The 17,031-nt window shown below is 40.2% G+C and overlaps 1 protein-coding gene across 2 annotated transcripts in view; it reads right to left on the bottom strand.

Annotated features, from left to right (window-relative positions):
* iqsec3a (IQ motif and Sec7 domain ArfGEF 3a) overlaps nucleotides 1–17,031 on the bottom strand; it is a 118,806-nt gene that overhangs the window by 72,491 nt on the left and 29,284 nt on the right. For both annotated transcript variants that reach the window (XM_046071633.1, XM_046071632.1), the window contains exon 2: nucleotides 12,705–12,785. In XM_046071633.1, the coding sequence (XP_045927589.1) occupies nucleotides 12,705–12,785 (81 nt within the window). The remainder of the gene's footprint in view (nucleotides 1–12,704; nucleotides 12,786–17,031) is intronic.

Below are 17,031 nucleotides of genomic sequence, written 5' to 3'. Positions count from 1 at the left end.
GGGGGGGGGGGGCGCGACTGGCACTGCTGGTCTTTTTTAACAAGTAACTCATTTCGACCGCTCATCACCTCTTCAAAAGAAGGCTAGAACTGACAGGAACTGACACCACCTGACATACACACTGCAAAGATGACTCACTGCAAAAACAACAAAAAAAACCAAACCCAGTTGAAGTCATGGTAACGACTGCACAGTGTGCACAAAGGCATGACTGAGTAAAAAGGGATCCTCTCTGAAACATTTTCTTTTATCAGTGTTCAATCGTCTAAAGGTGGGTCATTCATTTTAGTTAATGAGGCAACGCAAAAAGCAAATTTTTAGTAGATATACTCCCTCATATAGGTCTTTAACACTGACCACACATAAATGAAACTTAAGGTAGATAGTATCTCTTTTACCAGGTAGAAACAAGCATCTACATAATCAAATCTCACAGTTCCTTCCCTAATCTAAACCTCGACCACACTCCATCCTTTCATCCTTCACTCCCCCTCACTTTCCTCCTTGTCACCCCCGTCTCTCATTAAAGCGAGCGAGACGACAGCAGAGGCAGATTGCCTTGTCAGCACTTTTTCGCATCCTCCTCCACCTCCTCCTCTCCACTCATTTTCTTGTTGATCTACCGTTGTGAGGCTGTCGGCGAGCTGTCAGAACAAGGACTCTACCTGGTGATGTACACTGAACCTGACAGTGTCACCCACGCCTGGGACACCTAATGTCCCTTCACAGGCAACAGTAAGGAACAACCTGTACCCGTTAGATCGCTACCTGGTTAAGTGGGTGCATGGCTGGGACTTACAGCAGGTGTGCAGGATAAATGCACACATTTCCACAATTATTTTTTTTAATATCTCTTTAATATCTCTGTATGTGAATCTGTCACTCGCTCATGCTCCTGCAGTCATTTATTTATATGCTGTACTTGCTTGTGGGGTGGATTAAGTTAAACAAGCCCAGATGTACTATATGGCACCTGGCTGCACAAAGGCAACAAACACTCATGGTTGTGTTTGAGTGGAGCTTTAGCCATCAAAGATTTGACATACCAGCTGGAAAACCTTTATGAGCTGTCTATATTTTTAAGTATGCTGCATTTTATAGTGGAGGCCTGAGATAACATCAGAGGGAATAATAACATTTTTATAAAATATAATATTAGGCTTAAAATGTCCCAAGCAAGTTGCATTTACCTTACCAATATACCTTATCAAATGTTGGTTAAATATACAGCTGATGCATTGAAATAAAGTTGAAGTGTAGCCTTCTAAATGTGGCACATTTATTTTTCTTCAGCTGTTGATCTAAATACTGGAGGTCCTGGTTGAAAACTACAAAGTTGATAAGCTTAAATCAGATGATATGAAGAAGAAGATGAAAAGTTCAACTGGTAGAATGCAACTCCTGAAACTGAAATGGAGCGATCAGCTACTGAATCACTCTATTGGATTTGCTGGGACTACAGAAACACTTGGCCAAAGATTGTTTATGAGGTTCAAGAAGCATCACTTTGTAACACAGCTGAGTAAAGACACCTGCTTGCAGAGAGTAAAAACCACAGATTGGTTTTACTTTGGCCTGCCATCAACTAACTCACAGAATTCATGTTTTTATTTTAGCCTATACGGATCCATTAAAATATGCCCTAATACCAATCTATAGGATGAGCTTGGGACATTTCTACTAGCTTCAGAAAACAAACGAGCAGTGGTGCTACATCACACAGTAAATGACACATATTTAATGAGTGATGAGATTGTTTAAAGGGGTTTGGCAGCAGTTGGTTAGCTTAGCTTAGCACAAAGAATGAAAAGTGTGGGAAACACAAAAGATAAAGTCCGCCTACCAGCACCTCACTAATTAACAGGTTATATATCTTGTTATTCAATCTTTTTTATCTAATTGGCCTATCTAACTAAAACTGAATAAGCCCATTAATATTCCTTTAAACCGTCATCTAGCCTACATCACTGATTATAAGACAAGATCAGGATGTCTGACTCAGCTTAGCAGGTGATTGATTCATAAATCACATTTTCTTTGCAGTAATTAATTCGAGCAACACATTCAAATGTGATACCACCAAACAGTCAGACATTCTGCATTCTGTTACACAACCACAGATCTGATCCAAATTCCTCAAAGGGTAGCGTTAGCAGCTAATACTACTACCAATTGGTCCCTAACTCTTCCCCTTTACTGAAGCCATGTGCCATGAGCTGTTTTATTTACAGGGACATGCACTTAGATATTCAGGAGGGATGACACTGACCCAGGAACTGAGGTAAAAATAACCCCACCCATAAAGCATTTTAATCAAAAATCTAGCTTACTAGCTTAAAGGTTGCTATCACTGAAGACATCCTTTTCCAGGTTGCTTCTGATTCAGCATTTGAAAATAATAGAAAATCTGGGGGGTAAGAGCACTTACAGTACCAACTCCAATAAGCAATTTTCTGATTGGAAACCCTCACCCCTAAATGGTTGTCCTTGTAAAACAACAAAAAAGGGAACAAAAGATAGCAGCACTCTAAAGCACATGATAAAGATGTGGATAATGTGTATTTAAAAGGTCAGACAGAGCCTCATATTTCCAAGCTCTTAGTACCTCTTCTGTTACTTGCCGTGCAGATTGTTAATTCTTCCCTTCATTTGAAACCACAGGAGATTTACAGCTCACACTCTGTCCTCTACTACCTCTGGAGCTGATGGATAGGACAGCTGAAGGCACCAGATGCCTGCTTTTGGGGCATGTGGCTCTAGCTGTTTTCCACAATGAGGCATGCTGTAACACATTGGCACTGGCTAACATGATGTGAGGACTATGTGGGTGAAAGGGATGGTCATCTGGCTGAAATTTTAAGTCCGCAGCCATTGACTTCTTTACAGTTTAATAGCAAGAGCAAAGATGACTAGGTGGAAGGACAGAGGATGAACATTTGGGCTGACGGCCAAAAGCAGAAAGGTCAGGACAAAATGTGCAGCCAGCATGTGGACAGACAGATGTCTGTGACTGCCAGGACTTCAATTTCTCATTAGCACCCCCTGCTGCCCAGAGGGGAATTATTCCGTCCATTTGTGGAGCTGCAGGCAATTTAGACAGAGGGACAGCTACGCACAAAGAACAGAAACACAAAAAGACACTCAACCCTGGACATTATGCTCTTTTTTCTTGCCTCACAATCTGTCTTGCATACACAAACACTCACTTCCACACAGGGGACATTTTATCACAGCACAGTCAGGCAGGAGTTGAGGTATTGACTGGCCCACAGAATGGAACTACGGGTATTCTGGGATCCCTGAGATGATGGAGACTAGTAAGATGGCAAATTGTTATAGGGCAGCTAGAGAAAGGAACAAAGGAAGGGGAAAGGGAGGGCATTAATAAGACACATTGTGTGCATGTGTGCTGCTTGCAGGTGTGTGCAGGAATGAATGAGATAGCTAGAAAGAGAAGGATGCTTACTCTAAGTCAACCAGCCTGTGTATCAAACAGCTCTTCCACTGTACTTGCAATCTTGATTATCTGAAATCATACGAGCTTGTAGCCAGAACACGGCATTCATCTGAGCCGTTGGCAATCAAAAGATCTGTATTCAGGCTGAGAACAAAGAAGGCCATAATCAGAATATAACTTCAGCTCATAATGATCACCTCGTTTTTCTCTGAAAAATGGAAAACATTACAGAGTAAAGTACATTTATCGTTTTATTTCTTGCAGTGACTCTGTTAGAACAGAATGGGTATTACTGCATAATAAGGCTTCCTGCGGCATATTTCAATGGATATTATGGCAGGAGCTCTGCCTCCAGGGAAGTGGGTCGGTTCCTAGAAATGACCAAAACCATTGTTTAACGCTGTGGAGAAAGGGACCAAATAGAGTCAGAAAAACTGCATGAATGAGGCATTTCATGTCTCTTTTTCACTGCCTGCCACTGCAGAAAATCACCGTGCTGTATTTATCTTTTATCCTTACTTTAAAATATAATATGTATAGAAGCACAAGTATCAACTCGTTGTACTATGACAGTTCTAAGTAGTATGAAATATATTTTAAAAGTGAATTATGCTACCTTCCTCCAGAATATTTCAGTGGATATGATGTCAGCAGCTGTGCCTCAGGGACAAGTGAGTCAGTTATATGACCAGAACCATTGTTTAACATGGTGCAGGATCAGAAAAACTGCATGCATTAAGCATTTCATGTATTTTTTTCACTGCCTACTCTGCAGAAAATCTAAATCAGTATGCTATACTTGGCTTGACTTATTTATAAAATACACCATGTATAGCAGCAATGCACATTAGAATTATAAATAGTTTTAAAGACATTAAATTGGTATACCAGCAGCTTATTATTGTACTTTAATAAAGATTGTATTTTTGAATTGTCACAACTGAGCAACAGAAGCTGAGATATCCTGACTTTACTCCCTCATATAGGTTAGGCTTCAAAAACACTGAATCCTAGTTTCCCATGATGCAACTCATTTGTTTTTTGTTTTTCTTTTGGGTTTTTTGCATATAGACCCTGCTGGCTTCAAGCCCTGACAATTATGACATCATTAGGGGTTGTTTTTCTTGACTTGACAAAGCTCCTCCAGAGCGGCAGAAGGCAATAAAGTAGCACTCCTTATCATTACTAAACTGACTTTGACATGTAAAATTTCTTTGGAAAATATGAATATTACTATCAACAGCTTTCATTCTGCCTTTAAAACCAGTTTGTGTCAAAGAAGATCTAAGAACAAGGGCCCTGACATTTATAGAGAGGCTGAAACTTAAAAGACTGCTGATTCTGAGACACACACAGCGAAAACATTTGAAATCGCATACACACACAAGAGATGCTGCAGCGAAGTCATCAAAGTGTTGTGCTTTTATTAAATCTCCTCTGTAATAAAACCCTCCGCTTGCCTCACAATGCCGAGATAAGCTGCAGAACGGAGAGAGGAGAGGAGGAGAAGCCCTCAGATCTGAACATTTGACGCTCACCACTGTACCACTGCTCGGCTAAAGAGGGAGATTGGGCTGACATGACACTGTGCAGGAATGCGGCAGAGCAACATACAAAGCGGAAAGCGTTATGGCTTTCTTTATGTAGAGCATGTCTGGTCTCATCAAGGTCTGCGTTCATTAAAAAGAACACAACCGTGAATGACGTCTATGATCGTCCATCTGAGCATGGGCTGATCTGGTATCACTGTTCTGTGCTAAGTGGCTTGCATAAAGCAGGCCTCAGGGTGCAAATAAATTAGTCAGAGCATCACTTTAATTAGAAATTACTCCAAGCACTCGCACTCTTTAAAAGCTCCTTTCATTCATTTACAATGCTGCTGAGTGATGATTTCAATTTTCAAGTGAATTTAGGCTGCTCAAATCCCAAAGGGCGTGTTTAAAGAAGAATAAGCTAAAACAATAATCAACAGCTGAATGGACGGACCCCAGAGGAGAATGGCACTTAGTGCTCCTCCGGTTGGCTAAGAGACAAACCCTTTAAGCCAATCGGAAGGTGACAATTGAAAGACAGGGAAATAAAACATGAGGCTGTGATTCTTACAATAACGGAGGGGGAAAAAAAAACAAATTCATTCATGTGCACACACACGCAGACACTTCTAACAGGCAGTCTCTGTGCCTGCATTGCCCTGTGTTCCCATGACAACAGAACAACAAGCCGACAAGGTCACTTTCTCCTGCTGAGGCAGCATGATTGTGCAACCACAGCGTGCAGCAGAGAGAAACAGAGGAAGATGAGGACAAATATTAAATAATGGGGTGAAGAGGTGAGAGAAATTTGCAGAACTGTGATTGAGGATAGCGCGCGTGTGAAATTGAATTTGTGGATGCACAGGTGAGACTAACGCTGGGTGTCTGCTGGTGTGAGGACAAAAAGCAAACATGATCTTGCACTTTAACAAGTTCGACCCTGTACAGTGTGTGAGTGTGTGTGTGTGTGTGGCCGTCGCACATCTCAAAGGCAATTCCTTTTTTTAAAAGCTTGGGGCACACTTTGCCAACATGCCCCTGAACGTCCTCTAACAGAACGGATCAATCATTTGATCAGTTCCTCCTTCTGTCTCAATGCATCATGGTCCCTGTAGTTCTGCCATTCTCCCCAGCAGCCACAACCTCTGCTTGTCTTCTTGGTTGCTACACCCAAAGTGACAAAGCACTTCCAGCTGTGTCCTTATTCATCCCATGTCACCTTTCCATTTGGCGGACAGCATGACTCCACTAATTAGTACAGTTTATTATTAATTCCTGTGATTAATTAGAGAAAAAGGTGTCTTGGTGAGAAGACACAGCTGTCTACGTGTCACGACCGCAGGTGAATTAATTTCCTGCAGAAACACCATCATTCTCCCCATTGCGATCTCTTCCTCTTAACCACTCATGACATTTATCGTCATTTTATTTTGCGTTCGTGATCAAGGACGTTTTTGAGGTGCGGATACAAATTTACGACACAAGCCTCCTAAATCGGATGTGGCAGTGACCCAAATGTGTTGTCCTTCTTGTTATATTTCTCCAAAGTCATATGCTTCACCAGATGGAGTGTGTAATCCTTCCTTTCCTCTACTTTAGCATTCTTTATAGCCTATCATAAAAGATAAGGCTGTAAACTTTAATCACGCTGGGGGTTCAAAAGTGCAGAGCACCTCTAATTTAATCTGATGAGACAAGTCTAAATTTACCTACAGATCTTACTTTTAACTTTTGGATGAGTGCTTTTACTGCCCGGCATCACATCATTGCTCCAAAAATAAACTCCATAAATTTAATTTCATTGTCGTGTGTTCATTAAGATAGACCTTATTCTCCGCCAAAAAAGTATCGAGGAGGATTATGAACTTGATCACTAATTTCCTCTCTGATGAGGTAAATCATTATGGCAGATTGAGTGAGATAATTAGCATAGCATACCTTGTTAAGGTGCTGGTGTGTATATGTGGTGTGCAAGTCATTTGTCGGGAGCGCAGCAGGAGGACTAATTTAAAGGGGGTTTTAGATGGTGAGCAAAATCTCAGTCTTTCCATGTGCACTGTGAGCTGTTGAGGGAAAGCAGTCGGTTTGGCAGCTGAAACGCCGACAGGCTCGAGTATCATGCCAAAAATTTGTACCATCACCTGCCAAAGGCTGACTGGTCAGTTTATATTTAACTCTGTGACCAAAAAAGCGAGTGTTTACTATCACACCAGGCCCATTGTTGGATGAATGAAGGGGAATTGATTTTACATGAACTCTTTACTTGGATATATTTCACAGGGCACCGTGGGAACATGAAAACAGAAGTACATATGTTGTGTGTGTGTCTGAAAAAGTTCCACTAAGCTAAGCTAAATTTAAAATTCCAAGTCTGAAGACATAATGGCACTCACTTGAGACCGAAAAGTCTTTGATTAAAGACACTGTTCTGCATGACATTATTCTGTGTGTCTGGGAAATGTCCTCCTATTTATAAGGTGTCTGTTGTGGTTCACATTATTCATTTAAATTTAGCAGAATGCAGACTTTATATTAGGGGAGCTGTTCAGCAACCGTCAGACCAGTTGTACACTTGACACCCTAGGAAGTTAGATCATAAATAAATAAATTATTGCAACAGCAATTTAGACCTGTAGATGTCATTCTTTGTCCCCTTATGTAAATCACTTTGAATGGCTATACAAATGAACTTCCCTCACCTTGAAGAAAGTATTTAATGGCAGGTGGCACAAGAGATTAAATTGCTGAAGCTATTCCTTTCCACACGTCAGAGTTGTAGTTGTTGAAATCCTGTAGCTGATGAGCCAACTTGCTACCCGGCCGGACAAGCAACGGTGCTATTTAGGCTACGATCACACTGCAGGCCTTAATGCTCATTTCTGATTTATTGTCCAGATCCGATTTTTTTGACTGAATGTTCACGTTATTGTTCAACTGTGGCCCTTGTCAGACTCCACTGTGAACTGGCCACAGCCTGAAAGTGACCTGCATGTGCAAAAGAATAATACAACGTCCTCCCAGTCCATATGGTAGTAATATGCCCTTTGTACTGGGCATTTCTTCAGTTTCGTGCTCTATCAGAGCAGATCCTGTTTCTTGCAATGTCTTCCTCATGCTACAATTCAAATCAAGCCTTTAGTATACACAGTTTGTTACTCGGAAACTCTTGCAGTCGAAGTCAGAGATCTCATGCACGTGCATGTGAAAGATATAAATACTCCAATACAGTTCAGTCATTGCACTCCTGTTCACCCTAAAAGTTGGAAAGGCTTTATTTTGTTCTAAAAGAGGACTCTTGCATCCACACATAAACACACAGCAGCGATTTAAAAAGTAACAATTCTACCTGGGTCTTGTCCACCAGGCAAGTGTCATTATTTATAGGTCTTCTGCTGTGCCAGTCTCCATGCTAGAATATTCTAATACTGTATTCCTTCCATTTATGAGGTTTCCGGGGCCCTGTGTGTTGACCACAGCAGTTCTCAGTTTTGCAGCAAAGCAGAAAGTTAAACTTAAGGTCCCCTATGGAACTGTAAAAGTAACAACAAACCTCCTGAGTGCAACTTTAGCACACAGCAGCAAAAGATGGCTCACACTAGTAATTGAAAGGCTGGGGCCATCCCACACAATCAGCCCCTTCCATGAGTGATTATAGATCTGACTTAGTGACCATGAATACAAATCCCCTACATTTTCTAAACCCTCTGGTGCCTCCTTAAAGCCTGGCAAGAGTGACCGTACTGTCAGGGTGAGTTTCCAGCCTCCGTAGGGTCCTCATTATATGTGACAGCGAAATCTTCACTTCTCTTTTCAGTTCTCAGCTTCCTACTTTCTCCTCATTTAAATGATCCCACATACACTGTTTTATTACCTGCTTTTTTCCAGCTTCCTAACTGATCGGATGAAGCTCCCCAGGTGAAGACAGAGACAAACTAATAGCAAGTTTGGCTTCAAATTAGTACAAGGAGTCCTTGTATGAGCTGACCCCTCTGACACAGAGGCTTGAATTACTCTCAGTAGAAAGAGCGCCACAAATGAAATATCAATGATTGCACTTTGTCTGTATGGTTCAGTGCGTGAAACAAGGCTTCATTACATCCTGAAGTGGAGGCAGTGCACGAAGAGGCAATGAGTTGTCCTTTTTATATGTTATGTTATGTTATGTCAGGCCTTGTTTGGTGGCATGCAAGACAACAGAATCCACTCACTTTTATTTTTACAAGAAGCTTTTGTATATTTTTGCAAGATATGAGTAATTTGCAGTTTACAAAAAATCAAAAATCGCTTAAAAAAGTTAGTCAAATCTGAAAACATGGACATGATGCATGTGATTTTAGATTCAGCGTGACTCAAACATTCCGATGACATCGTTATCACTAATGACCTTTGTGAGAAAAAGCACATTAATCTATTTGGAAATCATAGGAAAAAAGACGATCAATATAATTTCAGAACTTGCCTGAGACACATTATGTTAAGTTTTCTTCTTTATCAAAGTAATCCAGTGATGGTTGTCTGAATATCCATGGGTGCATTGCATACAGGAGCTTTTAATTGTTAATTTAGCCTACTTTTATTGGTGCCAATTTCCTGAAAGGTATATAAATATAGGCTAAAACAAAAAACAGAGCTCAAGTTGTAGCCCACGGTGGAACTCACTAGGCTCTTCTCATTTCTCTGTTTTGTGTCTCCTCGGAGAGGGGAGGCTTGCCGGAGGAGCTATGAGCGAGGATGCACCATGCATATCCTCTGCGGAAGTCTTTTCAGCACCTGTGACGTATAAAAGAGGCAAGACACATATACCAACCATGGCAGAAGCATACAAATGTAAGTGTTCCTTTTGTAGTTGGATCTGCCCTTCACCATTCGCAGTAAGGCGCTAAATGAATTCCTTAATGACATTTAACCTTGATATTTATGTATTTAGCATCATCCAATTCAACTGCTATAATCGTGGCATGATGTTTACAAGTGCCAACATCATTTGGTTAAATGCCCGTTGCCTCGACTCCTCTCTCCTTGTGTCTCAGGTGGGAGGGACTAAGACACGGGGCCAGGAAAGGAATCGAGGATGTGCAAACCAAGAAATGAGAAAGGCCTACTGAATCCAAAGCAAACTTCCTGTTTACATCTCCCAAAGCTTTATGGAAACTGTAGGGCCAAACTTTAGAGAATGTAATTGTGTAGCACTATCAATATATGTATATTTTTTATATGGCATGTCTGGCTAAAACATGTCTCCTAAAAACCTGTAAATAAAGAGAGGTTCAGTAAAGGTGATTTGACTCACTCATCCCTTTTAGCCAGTCTATCATTACGGATTTCCCTGTTGATCTGGTGTTGTGCACAGTGTTGTGTGTTTTCCTGGAGGACGTCAATTATGGAACGTATGCCATGTGTACCATAGTGACACACTGGCATGTACATTAACACACACTCACTCACAGATAGACAGCGAGCTATGTTCTGATCACTGCCAAGCCAAAGCATGCAACATGATAAGAACTTTTTTTTTTCACATGAACACAGATGCATTATATGTGTCAACAAGAAGGCTCACCAGTTTCCAGCATGGGAAAGACCCTACAGTACACACATCAATGCATTATGGTAGTTTTTACATTTCATATATTACACTTTTGTTACATGGTAAAATTCATACATGACTCTTTCAAACTTAATGTGACCACAGTGGAGAGACAAGCCCGAATGAAGTGAACATGAATGATGATGGATGCAATGAGGTGTGGGTGCTATGTGGAGTTATGTCGCTGTGATGTGATGTGGTGATGCCACGTGAGTAAATGATCAACAAATCACTGACAACAATGCAACAATGCGGAAATACAGAAATCAACAACAACAGAATACAGCTTTCAAAAAGAGATAAGACGCAACAAACACAAAAAAAGGAGGACAAGACCACAAGCTGCTTTCTGTCTTGGCCCCAGAGAGTCCTCCTTTGAAGTGGTTTGCTTCAGAGATTGGCAGGGGGTGTGTGTCGAGGAGTTGGAGGGGTTCACAAGTTAGCAAGGACCTTCTGTTGTGCACTTTGTTTGTACCTTTAGCTAATGGTCCCTAAGCACAAAGCAATCACAAAACACAACAGCACCAAACGGCTGCTATCAAGCAAAGTTCAAGCTGCTGAACTCCGATCGATTCCTGCCTTCTTTTTTTTTTGTCTCCCATTCCAATTTCCCCTCCAGCTTTGATTTCATGAAAGTCACTTGTGTTCACTTATAACCACTGCATCTGGAATCTCCACATGTATTTAACAGAAAGTGTCTTGTGTGACAACAGATACAGTAAGAACCTTGGGTTTTCAGTCAGTCACCGTCTGATAATGTTTCTGATAAATGGCTTTATGAATTGGTAAACTCCATTGGTAAACAAAGCCAACGAGTTCAATGCTCTCCATACATTTCTTTGTCCCTCAGTCAATCCATATGGCTGATTTAATACAACACATGCCTCTAAGATGTTTAAAGTGTGATTTTTGTCTGTGCTTGTTGGCCTGCAGCCTTCTACCACTTAATATTTCCAGCACTATGGGGGTTATGATTAGCCATCAATACACGTTTGCTTATCCACTATTTTCTGCCAAGCTCAGACAATGCAGCAAAACAATCCTATAGAATGTGGAGTCCACAACAAACAAACTATTTTGGGGTGGATGGCTTAATTACTACCGAAGCCCCTTGGGCAGATGAAAGCCTTTATTTTCTATGAAACTCTGGTGGTAGAGAGCGCTTGGGCCAATAAAACCTGAAGGCAAACATAACATTTTGTGAGCCAGTTGTATTTAAAATGGGTGAGATTATACCTCGTCAAAGGCATAAATTATTTTGTTCTTGCTTATCTAATTCTATATTTTGTAGACAGGCTATTCAACACTAAATATCAATTATTATACTCCCTCAAAGCCGTCACACAAAGGTACATGTATTACAGCAGCTAATTATTACTTGTTCAATTTTTCACATTCCCCAGGACAGTGAGTGCAAATAACCACATCAAACTAACATTAGAGCTTTTAAACTGGCTGACTTAAAAAACTTTTATTGAAATAAAAGTGACTATTTGGAATTCATATACAAGTACTTGCAGTTGGAGTTCCAGCTGGCAGCATCAGCTCTATCAATGTCATGTGCCAATCTGACATAAAAAGATAACGGCATTATCAACAATGCTTTGCTTCCTAAACTCAATGTAATTTATTTTCAATTATTACTTTTCCTGCAGGAAGCTCCCCCAAGGACTTGACCATTGTCCAGGAAATGGGATCTTGATGTGAGTGATTTGAATATTACTACTGTATTCCAGCGGATTTATCTCGACACGGGTACTAACACTCTGTCGAAACAACAAATCACATCCAATGTGTCTTAGATTCACTCAGGAAACAATCTCGAAGGCTCAACAAGACCCAAAACCCAAGCTGACGTGACCGAAGTCTCCCTCTTATTGTCTCATTGTTATGATGGTGGGTAAGAAATCAAGATTGTCCCTGGAAGAATCTGAAGCATTTACAACCACTTCAACTTAGATAACACTGCTGGGGTAGTTGTGTTGTCTAAAGTAGCTACTGCAGCACCGCTTTTAACATAATGCATGATAAGTGGCTGCAAGAAAATAAAAACTGAATTGTTCAAAGTAAATTAATAACTAAATAAAAATATATTTGTGCAGATGTTACAAGGATGCAGTCATCTTACCTGGGGACACAGGCAGTAGAAGTCTCCCCCTCAGGGGCCTCTGGGGCAGGGCAGCAGAACTGGTGAAGCACTGTTTGGTTGCTGTGTGAAGAAGAGTGGAAACAGAATAAAAGAATAAATAGAAAGATCAACGGATGTCATAATGTACTTCTTTCATTTGGATTTTAGTTGTAAATATTTTAGTCTTATTTTCAAGATCAATTCCATCCCATACAATTGGAGTCTTTGTCAGAGTGCAAGCTAAGATGATCCTAACTTAATCAAATGTCTAATTCTGGGAATTAAGTTAAGTTCTATATACGAATCTTAAGTGAATGGATCGGTAATTGGGATTTTTTAAAGCTTGATTAATATTATTCCAAATAGTTTTCCAAGCTATTTCAGGGGAAATGGAGCTATAATCATTTTGCCAGGTTGTTTGCATTGCAAATGGTTGATAGAAACTTTGCATTATTTGAGAATACATTGTTGATACAGTTCCCTTGGTATTAGCGCTGTACAGTTGATTTGTAAAGTCATGTTTTGGGAGTTTAGAGTCCCATAGAACTCCATATGCCTTTAAGGCAGAACGAAGCTGCAAATATATTTTTTAAAAAAGGAAATCCAGGTAAATTATAGTTTTCCTTCAAATCTTGAAATGTAGGGAGACCATTAGTGTTGAATAACTGTCCAAGTAAATAAATTCCATTGTTCGACCACACTGGGTAGGCCACTGTCCGACCACCCAGCAATAAACTGTGGAATATGAAATACTGGAGTATGATAATGCCACTTTTTTTCGAAGTGAGTATTGTTGGTCACTAGTTTCCAAATTAGTAAGAGATTAGAAATAATAGGCCCAAAACACATTTTGGCTTGTTTAAATGGAACTTCTGCATAAATTAGTAATCTTGTAATCTGTGTGGGTAAACTAGTTTTTCTTCCAGAGCGCGCCAACAAGCATAATTTGTGGGGTCTAACCAAGATTTTAAATCCTACTGAAGTCTGAAAATAATTTAAGAATATAAGGAAACAACTGTGAAAGTTTACTAATAAAAAGTAGCACATCATCTATATAAATTGATGTATGGTGAATAGTAGAATTTATTCCATCCATCCATCCATCGTCAACCGCTTATCCTGCGTACAGTGTCGCGGGTAGAATTTATTATGAAAGTAAAATATTTGTGGATTGACGTACTTTTTCAGCAAGAGGCTTAAGGGATAAAGAAATAATAGAGGGGACAGAGGGCATCCCTGGAGACAACCTCTGGAAATAGTGAAATGTGAAGAGCAAACATTGCCTGATAACACCATTGCGCATGGGTTTGCATAAAGAACTTTAATATACCTAATAAATTGTTCACCAAGACCCATGTGACCTAATAAGGCCCAGAGATAATCCCATTCAAGTCTATCAAAAGCCTTTTCTGCGCCAAGCGTTAAAATTCCGCATGACGTCAGAAAATTTGAGGATTTAGAGGTGAAATAAAGGTCTGTAATAATCTTCTCATATTAGCTGAGCTAAAACGGCCTGTTTGATCACAGTGAATAAGTTTCCCAAGGTATTTGTTTAAACGGTGCATTAATACTTTGGTATATATCTTCATATCAACATCAATTAATGATATAGGCCGGTAACTAGCACATGATATTGGATCTTTATATTTTTTGAGAAGCAAAGATGTTAATGCTGTATTTGTTTGCTTTAAAAAATAGCCTCTTCTAATAGATCTATTTATCCATTTCCAAAAGCATGGGACCTAATTCAGACCAAAAGTTATATAAACCTGGTCCAGGAGATTTACCCAAATTAATTTTTTCCCCTTCCCATAGTTCTTTTAAGGAAATATTAGGAATAATTTGGAAGATTACAAATCGATTAACAAATGTCTTAAAATTGATTATTAATAGTTAATTGATAACGTAATGTTGACGGGACGCAAAAGGCGGAACTCACGGAAGTGCAGCGCCCGGACCGCCTGCGGAGCGTGCACAACAGAGAGACCAGTGTTCCCCTGTATCTGACACACCACAGCTGTGGAATGAATAACCACCCCACTACAATGTTACACAATCATTAATATCAATGCGCAAGTGATAATTTTAACTCGCACACTGCGCATCCTGTGTGTGAGGCCGAATGAATGAGAGAGAGAGAGAGCGGCAGAACATAACGGTGAAAGTTAGCAGAGGAATATATTAGCAGTAAGTTTCAGTCTGGTAGTAAACGTGCAGTGTAGATCACTGTGGCTGTCTGAAATCACCCACTACGCCATTTTGCTGTGCTGTCCGAATGTATAGTGATAATTATTATACCCTATATAGTCCACTCAATGTATCCCAGAATGCATTTTGAAAAGTAGTGTACAACCGATGGTCACTAACCAAGCCATATATACCATCATGCACTGCGCTGATAGAAAAAACTGATTGTCCTACGGCAATGACGTAATTAATGGCGCCGAAATAATGATCAGGATAGTGTTGTTTCAATAATGTGAGTGAGCTCACTGTATGGTGCTCTACGTACAACTCCCTACATAGGGGGTAGGGAGTAGTGAATGAGAGGGGATTTCGGACACAGCCCCTGTGTCCGTTAATAAATGTCTGTAGTTTCCCCAACGGCTGGAAAAGTGATAGTGTTAGCGCTCCTAAGCTAACGTCTCCCCTGTACAAGGGCTTGCTCTCTGTCACCCAGACTCTGGACTTTAGGGACAGAGCCTTCAGCGTCACAGCCCCCACCCTCTGGAACTCATCCCCACAGAGATCCGAAATGCTCCCTGTCTGGACACTTTAAAAAATCTACTAAAACCCAGCTCTTTACCAAGGCATTCAATCCTGAATGACTTTTTGTTGTTCTATGTGTAACTATGTGTAACTCGTCCCTGGATCCTGTGAAAGGCGCTAAAATATCTATTTATTTGTGTAACATTAGCTAAATTAGTATCAAAGTAATATTAATTAGCAGCTGTAAGTCATTACTAACTAACCTACTAGTCAAGGGTTGAAAACATCTGGTACAAGCTTAGACTAACCTGGTGTACAGCTATGTCCTGTACATATACTGTAGGCTATATCCTGATAATTAACTTTATATGTCCATTTTCAGAGGAGTCTGGATGTTAAAGAAATTAAGGACCATAGAGCTGAGGTTAATAAAGTAAATTAGAGACGCAAAATAGTCCTTTTAAGCTAATTAGCAGATGTTTCTTTTGGATTTTAACGCGCAAATTAAATGCTTAGTAATTAATAATCGTTTTATAATCGAATCGCAGGGCTCTGAATCGTAATCGAATCGAATTGTGAGGTGCCCAGAGATTCCCACCCCTAGGCCTTTCCCTGTTTTGCCTCCATGCCTGTGTGCTATTTTCTCACTCGTTCTTGCTTTAGCCTTCTGGTTTAGTCAGTCTTCTTGTGTGATTGCCCTCAGAAACTACTTATTTTATGATTATTGACCAAGGAAAGATTGTTTCACCACCAGTCTGGAATGTTTGTTTATTTTGAGTCCATGTTTCAGAGCGGCTCTCTCCAGTGCTGCTACAGCGTTTATTTATAGAGAGACTTTTAGGATTATCCTAGTAGCATAAAATCACTGGCGCATTGTCGGTTTGGTTGGCAATCAGAAGACAATGGCTGCCTGGATTTGAGCCAGTGACAGCTTTGTTATCCACTTTACAGCAGTCTTGCTAACACCGGCCCTTGGTACAGCCAGGTGTCTTTTACATTTACAGTACATACATTCCACTAGCAGTCAATCATCAGTTGCCACTGATGATAGACAGATGAAAACTGTAGAATATTAGTCAGTTAGGATACATGTAAGATGGGTTTCCTTCTTTTTTATTGAGGCATGTCAGAGGGAGAATAAAAGCTCCAGATTAAGTGAAAGGCCACTTTTAATGTGCATTCCTTTGCTTTTGATGTGTTTGTCTGTGTTCACTTGATCTGAAAATGATATAAAGGGAGAGACACAGACAAACAGTACAATGGACTTAGTCTGAGTGTTTCATTGCCATGGAGATGGACACAAAGAAAGACAAGGTTTCACTGTTTCAGCACAGACAGACAGAGAGTGAATGTGTCACCACCATGGACAGAGACAGAGGAAGAGACAGTGTGGAGGATCCATAAAAGATATTTGCTTCTGGAAAGTTTATTACTTTGAATCAAGGAGAAAATCCTAAAAAAATAAATTATAAAAACTATGGCTACCACACATAGCAAAATTTGGTTGAAATTTTTATAAGCAAGTAAGGCTACAACTTATTATTTTTATCGTCCATTTGTCTGCCCTATTCTCTCGATTAATTTTTGAATGATCTGACTATCAGTCTAAAACCCAAAC

This window comes from Micropterus dolomieu, linkage group LG16 (assembly GCF_021292245.1).
Source record: "Micropterus dolomieu isolate WLL.071019.BEF.003 ecotype Adirondacks linkage group LG16, ASM2129224v1, whole genome shotgun sequence".
Classification (NCBI taxonomy): Eukaryota; Metazoa; Chordata; class Actinopteri; order Centrarchiformes; family Centrarchidae; genus Micropterus; species Micropterus dolomieu.
This window is presented reverse-complemented; position numbering and strand designations above follow the sequence as displayed.